The 19,400-nt window shown below is 36.8% G+C and overlaps 2 protein-coding genes, 1 long non-coding RNA gene and 5 other non-coding genes across 14 annotated transcripts; 2 read left to right on the plus strand and 6 right to left on the minus strand.

Annotated features, from left to right (window-relative positions):
- Positions 1 to 225: 225 nt before the first annotated feature.
- LOC113760573 lies at positions 226 to 6,654 on the plus strand. 3 transcript variants are annotated; one of them, XR_003467076.1, is made up of 5 exons: positions 226 to 434; positions 2,999 to 3,143; positions 3,886 to 4,070; positions 5,453 to 5,637; positions 6,223 to 6,654. It is a non-coding gene; the product is annotated as an uncharacterized LOC113760573 (long non-coding RNA). The 3 variants fall into 3 exon arrangements; XR_003467077.1 differs by having other exon boundaries at positions 6,502 to 6,654; XR_003467075.1 differs by lacking the exon at positions 6,223 to 6,654 and having other exon boundaries at positions 5,453 to 5,891.
- Positions 2,724 to 2,795, minus strand: TRNAP-UGG. The gene has a single exon. It is a non-coding gene; the product is annotated as a tRNA-Pro (tRNA).
- On the minus strand, positions 3,955 to 4,026 carry TRNAP-UGG. The gene has a single exon. It is a non-coding gene; the product is annotated as a tRNA-Pro (tRNA).
- Positions 5,008 to 5,079, minus strand: TRNAP-UGG. Its single transcript has one exon. It is a non-coding gene; the product is annotated as a tRNA-Pro (tRNA).
- On the minus strand, positions 5,522 to 5,593 carry TRNAP-UGG. The gene has a single exon. It is a non-coding gene; the product is annotated as a tRNA-Pro (tRNA).
- Positions 6,655 to 6,729: 75 nt separating the features above from the next.
- Positions 6,730 to 6,801, minus strand: TRNAP-UGG. The gene has a single exon. It is a non-coding gene; the product is annotated as a tRNA-Pro (tRNA).
- Positions 6,802 to 7,974: 1,173 nt separating this feature from the next.
- Positions 7,975 to 9,745, plus strand: LOC113762478 (LIM domain-containing protein WLIM1-like). Its single transcript, XM_027305942.1, has 5 exons — positions 7,975 to 8,400; positions 8,553 to 8,649; positions 8,761 to 8,804; positions 8,966 to 9,049; positions 9,249 to 9,745. The coding sequence occupies exons 1-5, from the start codon at positions 8,266 to 8,268 to the stop codon at positions 9,468 to 9,470; spliced, it is 582 nt and encodes a 193-aa protein (XP_027161743.1). The 5' UTR covers positions 7,975 to 8,265; the 3' UTR covers positions 9,471 to 9,745.
- Positions 9,746 to 10,204: 459 nt separating this feature from the next.
- LOC113764204 (myosin heavy chain, clone 203) lies at positions 10,205 to 18,997 on the minus strand. Of its 5 annotated transcripts, none has more exons than XM_027308296.1 (18): positions 18,909 to 18,997; positions 18,669 to 18,738; positions 18,120 to 18,213; positions 17,899 to 18,007; positions 17,782 to 17,820; positions 17,492 to 17,575; positions 16,921 to 16,982; positions 16,630 to 16,732; positions 15,762 to 15,911; positions 14,525 to 14,593; positions 14,341 to 14,397; positions 13,978 to 14,259; positions 13,242 to 13,325; positions 13,058 to 13,168; positions 12,614 to 12,684; positions 11,324 to 11,545; positions 11,077 to 11,170; positions 10,205 to 10,838 (listed from the first exon to the last, which is right to left on the minus strand). In XM_027308296.1, exons 2-18 carry the CDS (start codon positions 18,727 to 18,729, stop codon positions 10,545 to 10,547), a joined length of 1,986 nt encoding a protein of 661 aa, XP_027164097.1. In that variant the 5' UTR covers positions 18,730 to 18,738; positions 18,909 to 18,997; the 3' UTR covers positions 10,205 to 10,544. The 5 variants fall into 5 exon arrangements, with proteins under 5 accessions (XP_027164097.1, XP_027164098.1, XP_027164096.1 ...); XM_027308297.1 differs by having other exon boundaries at positions 13,993 to 14,259; positions 18,857 to 18,997; XM_027308295.1 differs by having other exon boundaries at positions 18,857 to 18,997.
- Between the last annotated feature and the right edge of the window lie 403 nt (positions 18,998 to 19,400).

The raw sequence follows: 19,400 nt of genomic DNA on the forward strand, positions 1-19,400 counted from the left end.
TAAACTTTCTCTCGATCTAGAGACCAAAAACTTATCTAAGATGACTAGCCCACCAACGTATAAAGTTGTTTATTTTTACAAATTGATCTGAATGACAGCAAAGCCCTTCGGTTCCCGCCAACTTCAGAGTGTGCACCCGCTTATCTGAAGGGTGATTTCGGAAAAGAGTGGATTATTGATTAAATTCCCACAACAGAGTGAGACAACATTAATGGAAATCAATCATCGTACCGTCCGACACACCTCTGCAATTATCTTAATCAGCAGTATCCAGTAGATTCTACTTCCGCCTCCATCGCAACTCCTAAGTTAAGATCATTCTGCAAGTAAGAATGGGATACTCAAATTTCTAATTTTGGCCTTTCGTTTTCGTCTTACTGGGCGTTTTCACTTCCTCACCACCTCTCGCTCTGCAGAAGAATTTGTTCGAGAAGGTACTTTTGCCATCTTCTATTTTATACTAGCGTTGTTTGAATCTTTTAGCCTGGGTTGTTTTGTTTTTCCCCCTATCTCGTTCGATATATTTCACATAAGTACCAAGATATTTTAGTCTGTCTAACGGGTTTGTTTTTTGGGTCGTGCTCAATTTTTTCTTTTTTCCTTTTTTGGGGTAATATTTCGGAAGTGTTGTTCTTTGTCATTTGGTTTCCTACTTGGGTTCCGCAGCGAGTATAAGCACCTGTGCATGTGTATTTGGTTGCGTGTATGTGAGTTTGGTTATTTTGCTGGTATTGATTAATCAAGAAATTTTCAGGAGATTAGGTTTGACCGTCGGATTTTAAGGATTATTTATTCTTTTTGGGAGGTTTAACCCTTCTTGGAGAACATAAAGAATTATAAAATTAAAAACTGTATGTTTAGTCTTCCTAGTTGGTAATTTCTATTCCCAATTATTCTGTATGTAACGTGTAACTGCCTTGACCAATCAGAACATTTAGTTCTTAAAGAAGGGGAAAAACAACCAGTTGATTTAGACCATAACAGCAGAAAAGGAAATGGTTTTATGTCTGTTTAGTTCTTAAAGAAGGCAAAAAACAACTTACTTTGTTAAAGCACAGTGTAGAAACCAAAGTATGTAAAAGCATTAAGGTTGGGGGCATTCCTGGAAAGGAAGTCACTTCTTGCACCCAAAGCGAAAAACTTACCACTAGACCAAGTGCCCAGCTTTTGATCCCTGCATTGCGCTTTCTTTAGGTCGAGTAGTAGGCGAGTAAACATATTTTGTCAGATTGTAGTATCCTTGTTCATTTTGCTCATAATTGGTTTTCAGTCACAGAAGGAGTGTTGACTGCTAATTAAGTTATGGTTCAGACTTCAGACATTGTAATAAATTTTAAGTGTAGGGAGTCTATCAGTCCCACTAGATATCCATGGACTTGGTATCTAATGTGTTACAGTATTGTTCTTTGGAGTGGAAAGACCCTCTGGTTGCTTAACCATATCCTTCGTGACTAGTTCATTTTAGTGGGAGTTGCAGCTTTGCTTTCACTAGATCACTCACAATCAGTCTACAATTGTGGAATGATCAAAACTCTTTATCTCTCACTTCTTGTTAAACTGAATCTGTGATCATGGAATGCTTTATATTTGGGAAGGAGAGGAAATTCTAGTAAATTCTGAACTCAAGGTATTTGTGTAGCTTTTTATGTGAAAGCTACTTAATAAGAGTTGATGATCAATTTTGTGTCTGTGTCTATCCCTCTTTAAACCTTTATTGAACCCCAAATATCAAATTCACCTATGGAATTCATACAATAAACTTCTGGCTCCTTTAGGTTTGTAATTGGGGTTTAAAAATCCTTCTTGACTTTCTGTAGAAATTTTTTCTAGGAAACCAAAACATCACCAGTTGTTGCAGTCACTAGTTTTATTAACTTTTACTTGGTAACCTTAAGAGCTTCCAAAGTCATCTCATGATTTTTGTTCGCTTCACATTGGTTTACAGGTCCATATCTTGTTTTGAGCTTTCATCTGTTCAGTTTCTCATTTATCTGTGTAAAAATGGTGAGTCATTTCTATTAAAAAAGGTGAGACATTCCGATAATAGAATTTAAGACTTCTGGCACTCTAATCAAGAATCATATCAGTAGACCAAATATGCTATTGTTGACATCACTCTTTCCATTAGTTACTATCTGAGAGGACTCATTAGCTGAAAGGTTTCATGCTAGCTTAATACAAGTTTTGCAAAGGGCTATAGAAACTATTCAGGATGGGTAAGTCAATAGTCTGGAATGGGACATGCAGAGAATCTTGCTTCAGAATGAGAATAATCCTTGGACATTGAGAATGAGAAGGTTTAACAAATTCTAAATTCTAGTATGTTGGGAAATTAAACTTGCTTTTTTGGAATTATAGAATTCTCACACTTGTGGATTTTGCTATGGGAATACCCTTTTTGTCTTCAACATATTAGGTGAATCTATTTGGTAAACTTGTCCATTCCAGTCTTGGCAACCTTGACCGTTTGTCAGCAGAAATTGTACTGTATTATTATGTAATTCTGTTAAGAATCCAATAGTTCACTTTCTTGATTATGAAAATTTTCAGAAACCAACAAAATGAGGGCCTCAGATTGAGTATTTCTCCATTATGGATAAATCTTCTACGAGGAAAATATATTGCATTAATAGAGGTTAGGGTTTGAATCTTTCTTGGCAACAGTTATATCATACAAATGACGTGTAAAAATATCGGTGGTTGTGCAATATAATTTTGTAATTGGGGCATTCTGAGAATTGAACTCGGGACCTCTTGCACCCAAAGCAAGAATCATACCACTAGACCAAATGCCCAATTTTTATTATGAAGCTCCTTATAGATGGTAAAATAGCTCTCCTTTATTTGAAGGAAAAAAATAGTGGTTGTTTGAGATTCTTAGGATCTCATTTAATTTGGCAGGTTCACTTTGCCATATTAGCTTGCTTGTTTTTAGTGCACTTTATCTTACTTGCTATTGAAGGAATACTAATTATCACATCTTTTGTTGGTCTCTTAGGTAACTCTGCAAGTCATCTCAGCAAAAGGGAAAATTGGAAGCAATGAGAGTAAATTACTAATTTACTAAAGTATTGTGCTTGTTGCCAGCAATGGAAATGTGTTGAGGTTCAACTATGCCTGATACTTATTTGATCCACAATCTTGTAAGTAGTAATGTAAAGTATCAAAGATGTTGCCTAGGGATGTTTCTCTTTAGCTACTATAGTATTTCCTGGTTAAATTGCTGCAAAATAAGAGTTGCTGTTGAAAACTGTTCAGGACAGGATGCCTGGACCTCTAGCCCCCAAAAATGACAAAAAGGACTCTAGATTATTGTCTGTAGTTGATGCTAAGTCTGTTGCTTTCAACTTTCGGTGCCAGTATATGACAACAGATACACCCCCCCCCCCCACCCCACAACAAAAACAAAAAAAAAAACCAAAACCATGCCTACCCAATGGACAAGAAAATACCCACTGAAAATTACAACGTAGAGATGGGGAGTTGAAAATGTTGTACAAATGCTTCTGTAATAGCTAATGTATTGGTGAATTATTGCAACATTAAACCTTTGACTTTCTCATGGTTAATGTGGAAATGGTTTTTCTTTGTGGTGGTGAGATGACTTTTGAGATGAAATGTGGTCAGATCAGTTTGGAGGACTTCTTCTTTCTGGTCTTGGCAAGCTGTGATCCCTAACAATGGAGTTTTAAGCAGAGATTTGTTTAAGGAATATTATGTCCTTTTTTTTTTTTTCTGCATTCCCAATTTACTTGTTCTGATTGCTGTACAGCTGTGAGAATAGAAATCAACAAAGCTCTGAAATTGAGTCAGCTTATTAAACAGACAAACCTCTTTTGAGGAGTATATACATTTCATATGTTTTTTGGATCGATGGCTTTGCAGATCTTCCTTGCTGGAAATTAAGATAAGTCAAAGAACTGGGGTGATTGAGCAAAAAATTGTTGTAGAATAGGGGCATTCCGAGAATCGAACTCGGGACCTCTCGCACCCAAAGCGAGAATCATGCCACTAGACCAAATGCCCTGCTGTTGACGATGATTGTGTTCCTTTATTGATGAAAGAGAGTGGTAAGTTTGACCCTTATATAAGATCTTTTTTCTTTTATTTGGTGGAAAACTAAGCATCATCCCAAGAACTTGATGTTGCATTCTACGATATATGGTCGCTTTTACATTGTGTTAAAAAATTTGGGGGGTAAGTCTAGTAGAGATCATCTGTAATGACCCGATTGATCTAGGAATGTGTTTGCCTCTAGATCCATTCGCCTTGTTGACTTTGTTTGTTTATCTTATTCTGCCTTCTTTTTACATTGACCCATTTCATCATGCTTCTTTCATTGAGATTGGATTGGAGCATTCATATGCATCATATAATTGGGTTACTGGGGCTTGACTTTGGAGTTTTACTGCTGTAAAACATTTGTTCTTAGTCAGCAATTCTATACTTGCCATACTGCACCTTTATCAGAGACCTGGATTCTGGAACTCTAATCTAAACTTGGGCAAATAGCTTTTTAAATCAGCTTGGTTGATGTGATCTATTTGATGTGAGAGTCCGAGAATTGCACCTTAAGCAAGAAGCATGCTTAGTGCCCTTTAATTGGTCCAGTATCATTTTCCTTGGCTGGTCGTGGCTGTTTCAAGACGCATTTGAATAGAAAGAAAAGTCAGGAAAGGCCTCACTTATCCTCTTACAATAAAAACAGGTAATCAAAATGTGGGCAAACTGACTTTGCCTGAAAAGAGCAGATGCTGAATTTAAATGTTTAGCCAGTGTACGATCTAGGGCCTCAATTACATACTAGTACTATACCAGTACGCAAGAGGTAATACGCTATTGTGAATTGTTTAGCTGTACACTGCTTAGGAGCTACGGTTGAATTAATATCTACTATTTCATTCATAGTTGATTCAGAACTATCTATCTACTTAAAGGCCTTGATTGTTGAGAAATGACAAAGAGAAGACCATGGAAATGTATATTTGCAAAAATGAAATGATAGTAGGGGCATTCCGAGAATCGAACTCGGGACCTCTCGCACCCAAAGCGAGAATCATACCACTAGACCAAATGCCCGGATGGTCATGTATAATGGGTGGAATAATTGCAATATTAAACCATTGACTTTCTCATGGTTAATGTGTAAACAGTTTTTCTTTGTGGAGGTGAAATATCATTTGAGATGAAATGTAATCAGATCTGTTTTGAGGACTTATTCTTTCTACTCTTGGCAAGCTGTGATCCGTAACAGTGGAGTCTTATAAGCAGAGAATTGTTTAAGGAATATTGTGTCCTCTTTTTCCTCACTCCTAATACTTGATCTGATTGCTGTACAGCTGTGAGAGTAGAAATCAATAAGCCACTGAAGTTGAGTCAGCTTATTAAACAGACAAACCTCTTTCGAGGATTGTATACATTTTATACATCTTTTTGATTGATGGCTTTGCAGATCTTCCCAGCTGGAAATTAAGAAAGGTCAAAGAACTTGGGTGTTTGAGCAAAAAATGTTGTAGAATTTGGGGCATTCCGAGAATCGAACTCGGGACCTCTCGCACCCAAAGCGAGAATCATACCACTAGACCAAATGCCCAGTTGTTGACGATGATTGTGTTCCTTTATTGATGAATGAGAGTGGTAAGTTTGACTCTTATATAAAAACCTTTTTCTTTTATTGGTGGAAAAAAAAAAAAAAGCATCATCCCAAGTCCTTGATGTTTTATTCTACGATATACAGTTACTTTTACATGTGTTAAAAGTGAAAGTTGGAGGGCAAATCTAGTAGAGATCATCTGTAATGACCCAATTGATCTAGAAATGTGTTTGCCTCTATCCTTGTTGACTTTGTTTGTTTATCTTATTCTGCCCTCTTTTAGCATTCACCCATTTCATCATGCTTCTTTCCTTGAAATTGGACCGGAGCATTCATATGCATCATATAATTGGGTTACTGGGGCTTGACTTTGGAGTTTTACTGCTGTAAAACATTTGTTCTTGGTCAGCAATTCTATACTTGCCGTACCGCACCTTTATCAGAGACATGGATTCTGGAACTCTAATCTATCTAAACTTGGGCAAATAGCTTTTTAAATCAGCTTGGTTGATGCGATCTATTTGATGGGAGAATTGCACCTTACTTAAGCAAGAAGAGCACGCTTAGTGTGCCCTTTAATTGGTTAGGCATCATTTTCGTTGGCTGATCTTGACTGTTTAAATGGGAAGGAAAAGTCAGGATATGCCTCCTCTTGCAAGAAGAGAAAACAAACAGGTGATCAAAGTGTGGGTAAATTGACCTGGCTCGACAAGTGCGGATGCTTCAACTGGGGGCTGGGGTGGTTGTAGTGGTTGCACGTGCAACCACACCATGCAATTGACTCCCTCCCCTGATTTCCCATAGGGGTTCGGAACAAATCCAGGCCTTCGAATACAAAATTTCAAATGGGCTACTCAGATCAAGCCGATCTCTTAACATAGATCTGAGCTTTCATTTGTGATTTGCAGCCGGGATCCGCAAAGAGTAGATGCTGATTTTAAATGTTTTAGCTAGCGGACAATGTCGGGCTTTGTGGACCTGTCAAGAGAGAATAAAATTGTCAACTGTAAAGTGCTTAGAATTAACTTCTGCTACTTGATTCAGAACTATCTATCTACATAAGGGCCTTGTTTGTTTGAGAAATGACAGAGATATGATCATGGAAATGCATGTTTGCAAAAAGTGAATTGATGGTGGGGGCATTCCGAGAATCGAACTCGGGACCTCTCGCACCCAAAGCGAGAATCATACCACTAGACCAAATGCCCGGACGGTTAAGGGAACAAGTTAAAATGCCACTAGTCCTGAAACTTACTTCTGCAATTGGAATTTTTATCGTTTTGAAAAAGGCATATTTTGCTTGCTGACTAGTTTGACCCTTCGAGAGTTGAAAGAGAGGAAGGCAGAGTCGAGGAAATGAAAAGTTACAGGTGTAATTATCGATAGTCATCGCCTTCTGATTCACTTTTCTAGCCCAATAATTTATTCAAATACAAAAATTTAATGGGGAAAACAAAAGGCAACGATAGAAAGGCTAATTTTAGAGGCATAAAAGAACCAATAACTGAAAATTCCAGATGCTTCATGATGAGTATGCTTATATTCTAAGACCGAGGGTCCATTGTCTACTCATGTTAGAACTGCTTCATTACAAAAGACATGATTCATCTCCAAATAGAAATCAAGAAAGCATAATTTCTTTTTATATAGGATGACAACGTGCTGTTACGACCACAATTATTGCCGTCAAACTTTGAACGGGACAGTTTAAGTATGAGAATGGTCATAATTGTCGCTCAATGATATAATGCTAATTGGAAGGGAACTTAGAAAATGTGTAGTTACTGCTAATGTAGGTCTAAATATGTAGTCTCACATGAGAAATAGAAAGTAAAAAAAAAAAATGATTTGACTAACATAACGTGTACTCCATAAGAGACTCAGGTGTTAGTTTCTTAGAAAAAAAAAATAGTTAATTTGAAAAAGTGTCACAATTTAAGGGTGCAATAATTGCGAGTGTGTATATTTATATAATAATTTAAATGTGATTTAAACATCTTAACTAATTATCTGACAGGTGCACGTTAGAAAAATTCAATTAAATATATGAACTATTTTCTCTCATAGTGCCTTTTTAGTCCTACAAGTTTTAGCTTTTAGGAAAATGGTTTTCATGTGTTTGTTGTTTGAAGGGAAAAATAAATTAAAAATTTTAAATGGTATTTGGACGTAGTTAATAATATGCTTTTAAGTCACCCTCGCTATTTAAGTACGCAGGTAGAGACTACGAATTTGCTACCAGAGAAAATGCTGAGAAATTAGCTGACACCTCCATTTTCACATCATTTCCTTTCACCCAATCAGCTATCCAAAAGGAGCATATGGTAGTTTGGCACCAAGTCTGCGGGATGGAATTGCTTTAAGTTCGGACAACATGATTACTGAATGGCGCCAATGTTCCAACTCCCATGATTATCCCCCGCAAATTTCTGCGATCCACAAATTTCTTTTGCATTTCGTTCCCCCTTTAACCCCTCAACCCTATGCTCTATGCTCCACCATTAATGGAGAGGGAGAAACAAAAGGGGTCATAGAGGAAGATTGAGAGAGCAACTAGAGAAAGAGTGGTTTCTTTCTTTCTTGGAAAGATCACTTCTTTCTCTAGCCGGCTGGTTCGTTCTTGAACATAATAAAAGATTGGCAATTCCTTCATATTAATATAGTTGGAAAATATGGCATTTGTTGGCACAACCCAAAAATGCACCGTCTGTGAAAAGACAGTTTATTTGGTTGATAAGTTGGCAGCAGACAACCGCATTTACCACAAAGCTTGCTTCCGCTGCCACCATTGCCAACGTACCCTCAAGGTAAACATGTAATCTTGATCTCGACAGTTGCATTCTGGAATTGATTTGACTCTTGAAACTGACTGAATAAATCATTTAACGTAGTCCTTGATTTTGGATTCATGATCCTAGGCGTGTTTTGGTCTAATGTGTTTCGCATTTTGTTGGAACAGCTTGGCAACTTCAATTCTTTTGATGGGGTCCTATACTGCAGGCCTCACTTTGATCAGCTGTTCAAGCGAACCGGCAGTCTTGACAAGAGTTTTGAAGGTACGAGTGACTGTAAATTCCAGTCCAAGCTTCATGTCAGATGTTTTTTTAATGAATTACTATTATTATTTTTTCTTCTGATATTTTGAGTTCGTTTTCATTTTATTCTAGGAACGCCAAAACTTGTGAAACCAGAAAAGCCTGTGGACCATGAGGTATTATTCTTTGTTCTTCACAACTCGGGCTCTTCTGGAAGAGGGCGAATTATCAATTGCTGCGCTTTTTTTAGCATCAACTTCATTTTAAATCCTTAGCTATTAGTTCTTGTATTCTCGTCCTATCAACAGCTAATCCCCAATCCACATTCATTGAACAGAACGCGACCAAAGTCTCAAGCCTGTTCGTGGGCACCAGGGATAAATGTATTGGATGTGACAAAACCGTCTATCCAATTGAGAAGGTATGCAGAAACCGCAGAAAAATCTCTTTCCACCTAATGTGATTTACATCACAAGGCAAATCTAAGAATTTGCGGCTTGGAACTTGATCTGCAGAGTTATTAGTCATCCATTTTTATCAACTCTTTAATAACTTGCAAGACATGACAATAGCTTATATCGCCATACGTTTGTAATCTGGATCCTTTTTCACTCTCCAAGGTTACTGTCAACGGAAAACCATACCACAGAAGTTGCTTCAAATGCTCTCATGGCGGTTGTACAATAAGCCCATCAAACTATATTGCACATGAGGGAACGCTTTACTGCAAGCACCATCACGCCCAACTCGTCAAGGAAAAAGGCAACTACAGCCAATTGGAAAATGACATGGACAAGGAGCCATCGCTTCCTGCTCATATGGAAATAGCTGCAGAATCATAAGGCCACAAGGAAAATACTACTATTATTTGCTAGATTGATCTCTCTCTCTCTATTAATCTCTCTGTCCCTTTTCTCTCGGTGGTGAGAACGGTTTGCTAACTTTGTTGTCCAGGATGATTTTGTAGTGTGGATGAGTTTTATGCAGAACTTTCGGTCTCTAGCTATGCGGGGTGTATCATTTGTCCTGAGGTTGTGGTGTGAATTTGCAAGCAGTTCCTGAGTTTGTTCGTGTAAATTCTCTATTTGCTTAATAAGATGTACATAGGTAGACCTTATGCGAGTCCAACGATTCACCGGCGAAGGTTAAATAGCTACAGGCTGCAGAATAATTAGACAAGTTGCTTTTACGTTTAATACTATAAAAATTTTCTAATTCTCACCGCAACATCTCATCCTTCTTCGACTTTCAACCGAGAATGAGGACACAAAAAAGGAGGGATGGTAGAATATGGACAGCCTGATCTCAATCCGAAGATGGTTAAATGCAGACCATTAGCCTTCTTCTTTCACCTGCCGGAGATGCCAAACTTACATAGGTACAATCTGCAAACCTTTTAACAAAAGAAACGCCAACTTTCGATTGTGTACGTGTGCAATTCCACGCATTCAAAGTTACTAAACCAGAGTAACTGAAGCCCCATCTGTTTACACTTGAGCCATTTCAGAAGCCACAATTTCTACCTGTTAAATCTAACTTAGCAACGGAAGCCCAGGATTGAAAAAATTATCCAAAATTGACAAAGAAATTCAGCCTTCATTTTACAAATAAATTAATATGCTATTCAAGAAATATTTACAAGGTTTGAATTTACAACATTTCAACTTATATCAGAAAAGATATCAAAGAATTGACCGACCACTGTACAGTATGCAGTAATATTGCTGACTAAACCTTGCGCCACAATACATCATGTTAATCAGTACACAAGCAAGTTGGAAGAACCACACCATGTACAGATTGTAAATTGTACGTGTCCTTTCATCACCCTATAGCAAGACTGAAACTCAACCAGAGATCCAAATGGTGAGGTCTATCCCAAACTGTACAATGTATCATTTCCCCGTGCAAGAACTCTAACTTCTTGCAAGGCGCTCTTTGCATAATCGAGCTGCAAAAAGCAAGAGGTCCACCATCTCAAGTCCAGCAGCAGAGACAAAATCTACTTTCTCATTACTAGAATTTGCATCACTTGAACCAATTGCTTCCTCAAAACGGTCAACCTGTGATTCTACATCTGCCTCAGCTGACCAACTGATTGGAAGTGAGCTACCAAGAGCAGTTTTAAGCAACCTGGCTTCTGTAATGATGTCATAGACAGCTTCCGCCAAACCAGTATTTATGCCTTCTAATACAGCTGACTCATTTGCCTAGATGTTTTAGCAAGATAAAATTCCCAAATAAAAAATGGAACACCCAAAGAAGCCATAAATGAATGCTTTTCCATTCCACAGGGCTAAAGTTATGTTCCCCCAAAAAGAAAAAAAAAGAGAGTTTTGTTCTCATTCTGTCAGTGACATCATTGTTAAATAACAGCAACAAATTTCAGGGATTTCAGTAGATGGATAATTGCCTCTTAATTATTAGAAAATTGGCAACAGTAATTACCTTCAAGAGTGCAAGACGGAGCTTACGTACTGAAGAGGTTAGATACTCCATACTTTCCAGGCTCTCCTGCAGGGCTGCATTTTCAATCTTTATCCTGGAAAACAAGAACAGATGAAAGATAAAAACTGTAAGCAGATTTTCTTCAAATGCCATTTGGCTAACTACCATGCTTGTCAGCAATAATAGAGCCTTTTTCCATCAGTGTAAGCCACTAAAATAAAATGTTAAGAAAAAATTTTCCATGAACCTTGCAAAATCCACACTAGAGGTGGATTTTTTTTGGTTGAAGTTCCCCTCATAATTCAGGTGAGTATCAGCATTATCTGTGTCAGAATCAATATTACCAACCCAGTGTCTCAGATAAGTCTTCTTCAGCAAATTTTTTAATTTTCCATCTCTATCCTGAATTATCCTTTGTCCCCCACTTGCAGCACAGGCTTGGCCCTCTCTTTTATCTTGATTAACATTCCTGCATGATTTTTGCTGCATTTAGTATGTTTGCCAGGGTAAAAAAATAATAGCAGTTAAAATCTAGGAGGATAAAGAAACTATGCAAGGCAAACTTGACTCCCTTAAATTTATAACCAGCCAAACACCTATATACTCAAAAGCTGCATTGAATGCTGTACATAGTGAAATCAATATTCCAGTGACCTGCTACTATATTTTTTACCGAAAATCTACAACAGGATTCCAACAGAACTAACAAAATATTCATTGTCTGACATGGAAAATTTAACATAAAGCACCAGATCTTCCTTATATGCATCTCATCGACAATCACAATGTCACTAATATGTTTGAGGTAGCGCTATGTCCCCATTATAATATCTCTTTGCAAGTTGATTGCCGTCACGAAAGAGCAATTACATGTCTGATACTGTCATCAATTTCCCTGGCCACGCTAGTGACCAATTTTTTCATTTCCCATTTGCTGTTTCTGGGGCATTTTTCCCCCTATTTTTTTGGGGTGGAGTGGGGTTGGTGAGGAGTTTCCAGTGGTGGTAGTAGAAAAGCTCGACAGAGGGATATATGATAGGGTTGGCAGCAGACAGCATCTCAGATTAGTCAATTTAGTTTGTTCAAGATGATTATGAGTTCAAAAGTGTGAAAATCTTAAAAGAAGCTTTCTAGCATCTCCAGATCTACAAGAACTCAAGTTATTCAGAGGACAAGCTAAATATAATGTTCAATATAGAACAGCTTGTCTCTTGCAAGGAACTCATGTCAATTAATAGAAATTAATTTTGGCAGGTTTTGACTGAAGCAAAAGTTTACAAATCCTAGGCAAGCTTAAAGTATTAAATTCTTGGCCACTCAACTAAAAACCACTTATTTCAGTTTAATATCAGAAAGTCATGAACCAGTCAAGGTCAAAAGCCCCTTATCCAACCTCCCAGTGACGGAGAAAGGCACTCCAAATATCACGAATATATTGATGCCAAAGCATGAGCATGAAAATGACACAGATGATGAATATCAGAACATTGTATCATCGTTTTTTAATTAGTGGAAAAAGACGCTTCAATTAACTTACTCTCGAAGAACTTGGAATTCCTGCTTCAGCTGTGCAAGCTCCATAAGAGCTCTTACCTTTTCATGCGTAACCTAACCAACAAAGATTCAGCTCAATTACAGACATTCATCATGAAAGGAAATATTATAAGCGTGACAAAAATGATATCAAGGATGTCACAATCGTGTCTCCCAATGGATCCAAGCTGTCTAAATCAGATCCTTTCACCTTTGACACTGAATCAGTTGCAAGATTTTGTCCCCTAGCCCCCTCCCAGTAACTAGAAAATCCAAAAAAGCTAATTTTTATACAAAAACATGCTGGACACAAACCCACATGCAACCACAGACACATAGCAGAGCCACATTAAGAAACTCAAAGTTTTCCAGCTCAAGAACCCATATGTAGTGGTGGTGGTAGTAGTAGCAGCAGTAAGGAAAGTCCGCAAATGGGGAAAATAGTTACTTGTAGTAGATTTCTCTGAAGTTCCTCAATCTTTTTCTGAAGAGCTATGTTCAGATTTCTCTCTAGCAAATGTCTTTCTTCTTCTTGTGAAAGAAGCAACAGTACTGCAACCTGTATATATAAAAATTAAATATTAGCAGAGAAGTTCTTGAAAAAGTATGGAGTAAGAGAACATTTGTTCAACCTTCTCTTGCAGTGCCTGAGCAAGGGGTTCAGAGACATCCCCAGTTTTGACACTAATTGCTGTTGTGGCTCCAGGATCATCCCTCTGCAACAGATTGGAAACTTAGTCCTCAAAATTATGTAGCTTCAATCCATGTGAGGAGATTCAATATGTGACAGATAAATCATTTAAGTGCTATCACTTAGCCACAAATTGCTCTTACAAACTCTTAAAATTTACTTCAGGAGGGACAAAATCAACTGATTATTTGCTTCATGGGCTGGAGAATTCAGTGAAATAGGGAAAATTGCTCATCCAATTTAACAAATTTTTTGACTGGGAATCTCTCTTTAATCCCTTGCCCCCAGACTCTGAGTGACAATATATATATATATATAAACTTCCAAAAAAAAAGGCGAGCTGATGAAAATGTGTAAAACTTATGTTTCATGTTTAGAATCCCAACCCATTAGAATGTTTCATGTTTCTTCTCACTTTCCCTAATACTGAAACATAATGTCATTCACATGTCTGTTCCTCTATCAATATTTTGAAGTTGTTCTCTAAAATATTATATGATTTTCCAATGACCTCGCAAGGATAATGTATCATTTGGAATAAAAGTGCTTAATAATCATTTTAAGTAGCCTCCGAGAACCTCATTCATTCACTTTTCATTAGATTGCTTCCAATACCATTTTACTTTTCCATCTATAGATGTAGACAAAATGAGATAAAGAAATAAAGCATCCTTCACCTTCCAGAAACTTGCCTGAGCAGTTGAAGCCCAGCTTACATCATTATTTACATGTACATCTCGACAGTCACTTTCATGTAACACTAGATCTTCTGCCTGAGAAGATCTGAGACTTTGTTTGCCACTTAATTCAAGCTGCCTGAGCTTTTCTTCAACTTCAATAATATTGGATTCTATAAGGGAATACCCTTCATCCAGTAAATTCATTACATTTGTCCTGTGCTTGGAATGGTAATCAAGCAATGCTGATATCCTGTTCTCGATCCTCTCCAGTAAAACAACCTAGAAATATCAAAATGTTCATCATATTTGAAGAGTTGAAATGACTGATTATATGCGATGAGAGTATTACAGTATTCTTACTTTCTCCTTTTCCAAAGCGAAAACTTTCCTCTTCAGATGACTTTCAATTTCCAGTCCCTAAAAACAGAAAGTACACAAAAAACATATGCTTCAAAAGTGAGCAGCAAAACACAGCAAAAGCCATTGGACGTAAATTTCCTTCCAAAAGAGAGAAAAATATGAGGAGAATGAACAAGAAATGTACCACTTGCAGCTTTCTATGAAGATTATCCAAAGACTTTCTCAGCGTCTCTACTTCTTCTTGCAAAGCACTCTGTCTGAAGACAAGTTAATCAAGTTGCACAAAGTAAAAAAAAAAAAATGAAGTTGCTTTATAAAGTACAATTGTTGATAGCATGAACATAGAGAAAACCAACTTTTAAGTTCAGCAAAAGAATATAGTGATCTCCATTTGCAAGGAAAAGAGCAGAGCACATATCACTGTGCTTGTGAATAGAAGATAAGAATTACATTATAATCTGATCTGGCAGTAGCATTGTAAAACTTTTATTTTTTCCCCAACAGAAGCAACATATACACGCAATCAGATCTATGATTTAATTGATCGGCCTACCAAGAACAACACTAAGGATACAGCATACACATGTATACCTATCACTTTTTAAATGATGTTACTCCTGTATTTTCTAACTGGCCTAACAAAAAGCATAATCATATATATTGTTGTTAGATCTACCCAAAAGAACTGCACAATTATAATGTTCATAAAATTGATTAAAGAATCCTGGCACAGTATGAGCTTGAAAAGATAGAAAACCATCTTTTGCAACACATGATAGTATTAATTCCAACAACAAAGAAAAAGGTCAAGCTCTATCTGGCATGTTTTTCATGCTTATCTATTTAACTAGCATTCTGTCCATTTCAAGCATTCTGTCCATTTCAAGGCATGTGCTAGTTCGCTGAGCTAATCAGTTTTGGCACCATCAGGAAAATTAAAGCTCCTTGTTTGACCTAAATCTCAAAATTAGCATAATTTCGGCTCCTACTAGAAATTTAAGTGTGAAATTCAAAACAAATATACATAGAAAAATATGTTTTAACTGAGAAAAAAAGGTGAAATCCCATGAGAATTTGTAAACAACCCTACCAAAATTTCGAAGACTCCTCTTTCCTTTCCCATAAATAAAATGAATTACCTTGGAGATGCTTAGCCTACCACCATTTAGAATTGACTGTTAATGATTGACTCTCTCTCAAAAGCTATCAATTACCTTTATGTCACTAAATATACTCTCTTTAAACATGGATTTTTTGCTTCACTGAAGGTGAATGAATTATCATGAAAACGATAAAAAGAACAGAAAAGCAGAAGATTAGAGACTGCAATTACATTTCTGTCCTTGATAAATGATCAGATCAAATTGGTATCAGTCAATCAGAGCAAAACTAAGCTAAGATTTCAGTGCATCTGAACTCACAACATATTTTGAGGTGGATGCTTCTTCCTGATTACAAAAAGTCCACATTTCTGTAGAATCATTCAAAAGATGCTTGCATTTATCTTCCCAGCTAGTGTCCTCAAAAACCTTCAAGGTTTGCTGTCTGATGGCATAAAATTTGTCAATAACCTGTCACGTATCATCAAAACACAAGCCAAAATGAAGACTTTTGCCAATACTAAGAAATTTGACCCAATATTAAAAGAAAAAAGCCACCAAATCATTTCCCATGAGCTATAGAAAAGTGCAATAGCAGTCAGCAAATTAAGAAAACCTTATCCACAACCTGTCATAAATAGAAGACTGTTCACATCAAAAAGTTGCTTTTTTTCCTTTTCATCTTCCAGGACTTCAATTGCAGTTTCTAAGAAGAACTTGTAATGAGTTATTGCACCCTTATGTCAAGCCAGTGTTCCTTTCATCATCTGCTACCCCTCTTTTTGTTTATTTTTCCATTTCTTCCCCCATAATGGATTATAGAGATCAAATCCTTCTCAGTAAGATTTAGGCATAAAGTACCACATGTTGAAACTGAAACCAATTAAAACACAAAACAAAACAAGCAAGCAGGTACCACTCTCCAAAGATGTCATACTGTCTACTCTGTTAACTCTAACAAGCTATCATAATAAGATGTCCAAAAGTACCCTATTATTGTTAAATTACACCCTCATCATGTGCCTTAATAGCCAACCTGCAATAAACCACAATGAACTTTGGTTCTTATCTTGATGCCCAGCTATGCATCTGAAATGCTAAAACCTTTCTCCATATGATTCATTTGTATCAATTCTTTGCCATGTATGAACAGAAAGATTTCATTCAGCAGACAAATAAAGTTAACTACCTTTCTGAAAGAATCAATCTGCTTCTCATGTGTTTCCTGATCAGCCTGTGCTGCAGCTAGGAGTTTCTTTTCTTCAAGATATTCACAAGTGAGCTCTTCAATCCTATCCATTGCAGAACAACAAAACTTCAACTGATATGATTCAATGAAAAAGACAATACAAGCATGTTTGAGTTGCCAGGCACACCATGAGAGCAAAACACTTTTAATCAGTTGATGACATGCCAAGTGCACCGTATTTGGAAAAAAGAAATCCGACAAAATAAAACATCAAATCAATTTTTGTAATACCTCTTTTTGTAATTGTTCAATTCCAGTGATGCAAGCTCCTCTTTTTCCTTTGCTTTCTCTGCCTGTAACAGCAACATAACATACTATTAACCACATCAGCACTTAGAGAAAAAGGGAAAATGTGTGGCTTATGTGTTGTTCTCATGCAGCTACCACTACTAAGACAAAAGATTTAATATATTAGATTTCTAAATACAATTCCTCTCAAGGAGAAGACCAAAAAATTGATGCTCCTGCTACTGCTGGGTATAGAGGTCTAAGTGAACATAGCTTTACCCATTCAAGCAGAGAAGCCATTGTGTATTCAGAACCATGACCCTTTTGGTCAGAATAAAATTAGCTAAGCACAGAAAATATTGTTTATATGCATTTCTGTACTAAAACATAATGAAGTACTCATCAGCACAACTCCTTTTCGTTTCTAGTTTTGAGAAGAATAGAAAAAGACAGCCATTTTAGCCTTAAACAAACAAGCCAATGTAGAGTCTCCTTCATCATGTATTTCATTATCACACATCATGACTTCAAGTGAATAGTCATATATACAAAAGACAAAGATGAAGACCATTACCTCCATAATCGCATTATCCCGCTCAGCAAAAGCAGCTGCAACACAATTTTGGAAGAATTTAAGCTGCTTCTCTGCTTCTATATTCTGGCAAAAATTATTCAAGTATAAAGCACAAAAGGATCACGCATGAGTAATCTGTGAGGTACTTCAAAATGATATGCATCTATAAGAAATTAAAATCCCATGGTGCATTAATAGCTTTCGACAAGAGTGCGAAACATATAAATATCTTAGAGAACTCTTTTTTATTTGTGGGGTTTTGAGGGTGTTTCAGGTTTAGAGAGAGAGACCTTTGAGACTTCAGCACCATGTAGCTCCGCAAGTTGGCTCTGAAAAACAGCAGCAAAACATGTAAGTTGGTAGGAGTGAACTGCAGTTAATGTTTACATAATGTTACCAAATCTCACTTTTATATGATATGCCTCAGAAAGCTCCTCTTGAAGATTCTGATTCTCTCTTGTACATACAGCTAACTTCTTTTTCAAGCTCTCAATCTCCTGCTCCAGCGCAGCTGTCCTAATTGGCAAAAGCATAAAGGAACCCTCTTACTTCATAATCCAGAGACAAGTACACGAAACCCCAACAAGGAGAAAGTTTTAACGCAGTGAGATTTAAACAAACATCTTACCGCTGAAAGTGCATTCGAGTAGCCACTCCCAGGTAGCTAGGTCCAGCTTGTTGCATGCACAACTGTTCAATATCTTTGTGTAATTCATCACGCTCTGCAGGAAGAATTTGAAGACAAAATCGGCTCAGACAACACAGAACTTGAGGCAGCAGAACCTCATGCAGAGCCTCCATTTTAATTTGAAGTCTCATCAATTTGTTACATCCAGGCCAGTAAAGTTGAATGATTTCTTCAACTTATCCTAAGCCGTTACAAGAAAGAAAAGATGTCCAGTAACTCAAAACCAAGTCCGAAAGGTACAAAATTCCACTTTCTTTCTGGTCATGAAATAGAAAAAAGTTCGGAGCTTTCTAAATAGGTGGCACTGCCATTCTTCTGCTAAATTTTATGGCATTTCTCGATAATTGTAAACTCCGAAACTACTAAACACGTTAACTGAACAACAAAGAATAACCAGAACGAAAACCCGTAAAACCAATTTTTTAAATATGGGATATCTATTGGCATTTATCTAATCAACCTTGCCAAAGAATATAGCCAGCAACATACCTCGTTCCAACTGTTGGATGCGAGCAATCAAGGACTGGCTGTTATCCAAAATTTCGTCCATTTAATTTAGCTGCTAAAACAATTATGTCACATTAGATTAGGAATAGAATATACAATTTTAACTCTTTGCAGGAACCGAATTCTCCAAAGTAAACAAAGCAATAATAGGCGACAATCAAAATACTAACCCAGGTAGGAAGGAGGACGAAGGACTCTACCACTTTACCGGGAGGATATTACCTGAACACGGCAGAGGCCTCCGTAGTCCGAAGAAGATTCTTGGAACAAGAAGCTTTTGTTTTTTGGCTGCCTTCTTGTCTCCTTTGCCAGCGAGATAAGTGCCGGTGGGATATCAACGATTTTATTTATTTTTTTTTTTTTTGATAATTGGAAGGTTTTGAACCAAGACTTCCCAAGCCAACCTTTCCCTAATTATTTTTTGCCATTTTCATGATAATGACATAATGCACATAGTTGCGTCATTTTCCATTTATACTTTTGTACTATGATACTAGTAGTGTTATTAATCAAACCTGCAATAACCTTTTGTTCTCGACTTAAGTTTTACTTTAATAAATATAAATTTTGAAATCTTCACATAAATAATTTAAATGGTTTAAGACTTCTCTTGTCTAATTACTAAAAAAGAATTAAAAAGAATTAAATTTTAATATAAATTCTTTTACAACCTCTTAAAATACTTTGCATAACACGAGAACTTATTTATATATG

The sequence above is a fragment of the Coffea eugenioides genome, chromosome 2, assembly GCF_003713205.1.
Source record: "Coffea eugenioides isolate CCC68of chromosome 2, Ceug_1.0, whole genome shotgun sequence".
Lineage (NCBI taxonomy): Eukaryota > Viridiplantae > Streptophyta > Magnoliopsida > Gentianales > Rubiaceae > Coffea > Coffea eugenioides.

Coding starts and splice junctions, on each gene's coding strand:
- LOC113762478 (XM_027305942.1), top strand. CDS start 8,266: ATGGCATTTGTTGGCACAACCCAAAAATGCACCGTCTGTGAAAAGACA. Junction 8,650..8,760: donor TCTTGACAAGAGTTTTGAAG/GTACGAGTGACT, acceptor ATTTTATTCTAG/GAACGCCAAAACTTGTGAAA. Junction 9,050..9,248: donor CCGTCTATCCAATTGAGAAG/GTATGCAGAAAC, acceptor TCACTCTCCAAG/GTTACTGTCAACGGAAAACC.
- LOC113764204 (XM_027308296.1), bottom strand. CDS start 18,729: ATGGACGAAATTTTGGATAACAGCCAGTCCTTGATTGCTCGCATCCAA. Junction 18,214..18,668: donor CATCCAACAGTTGGAACGAG/GTATGTTGCTGG, acceptor TTCTTCCTGCAG/AGCGTGATGAATTACACAAA. Junction 14,260..14,340: donor TCGCTTTGGAAAAGGAGAAA/GTAAGAATACTG, acceptor TGATATTTCTAG/GTTGTTTTACTGGAGAGGAT.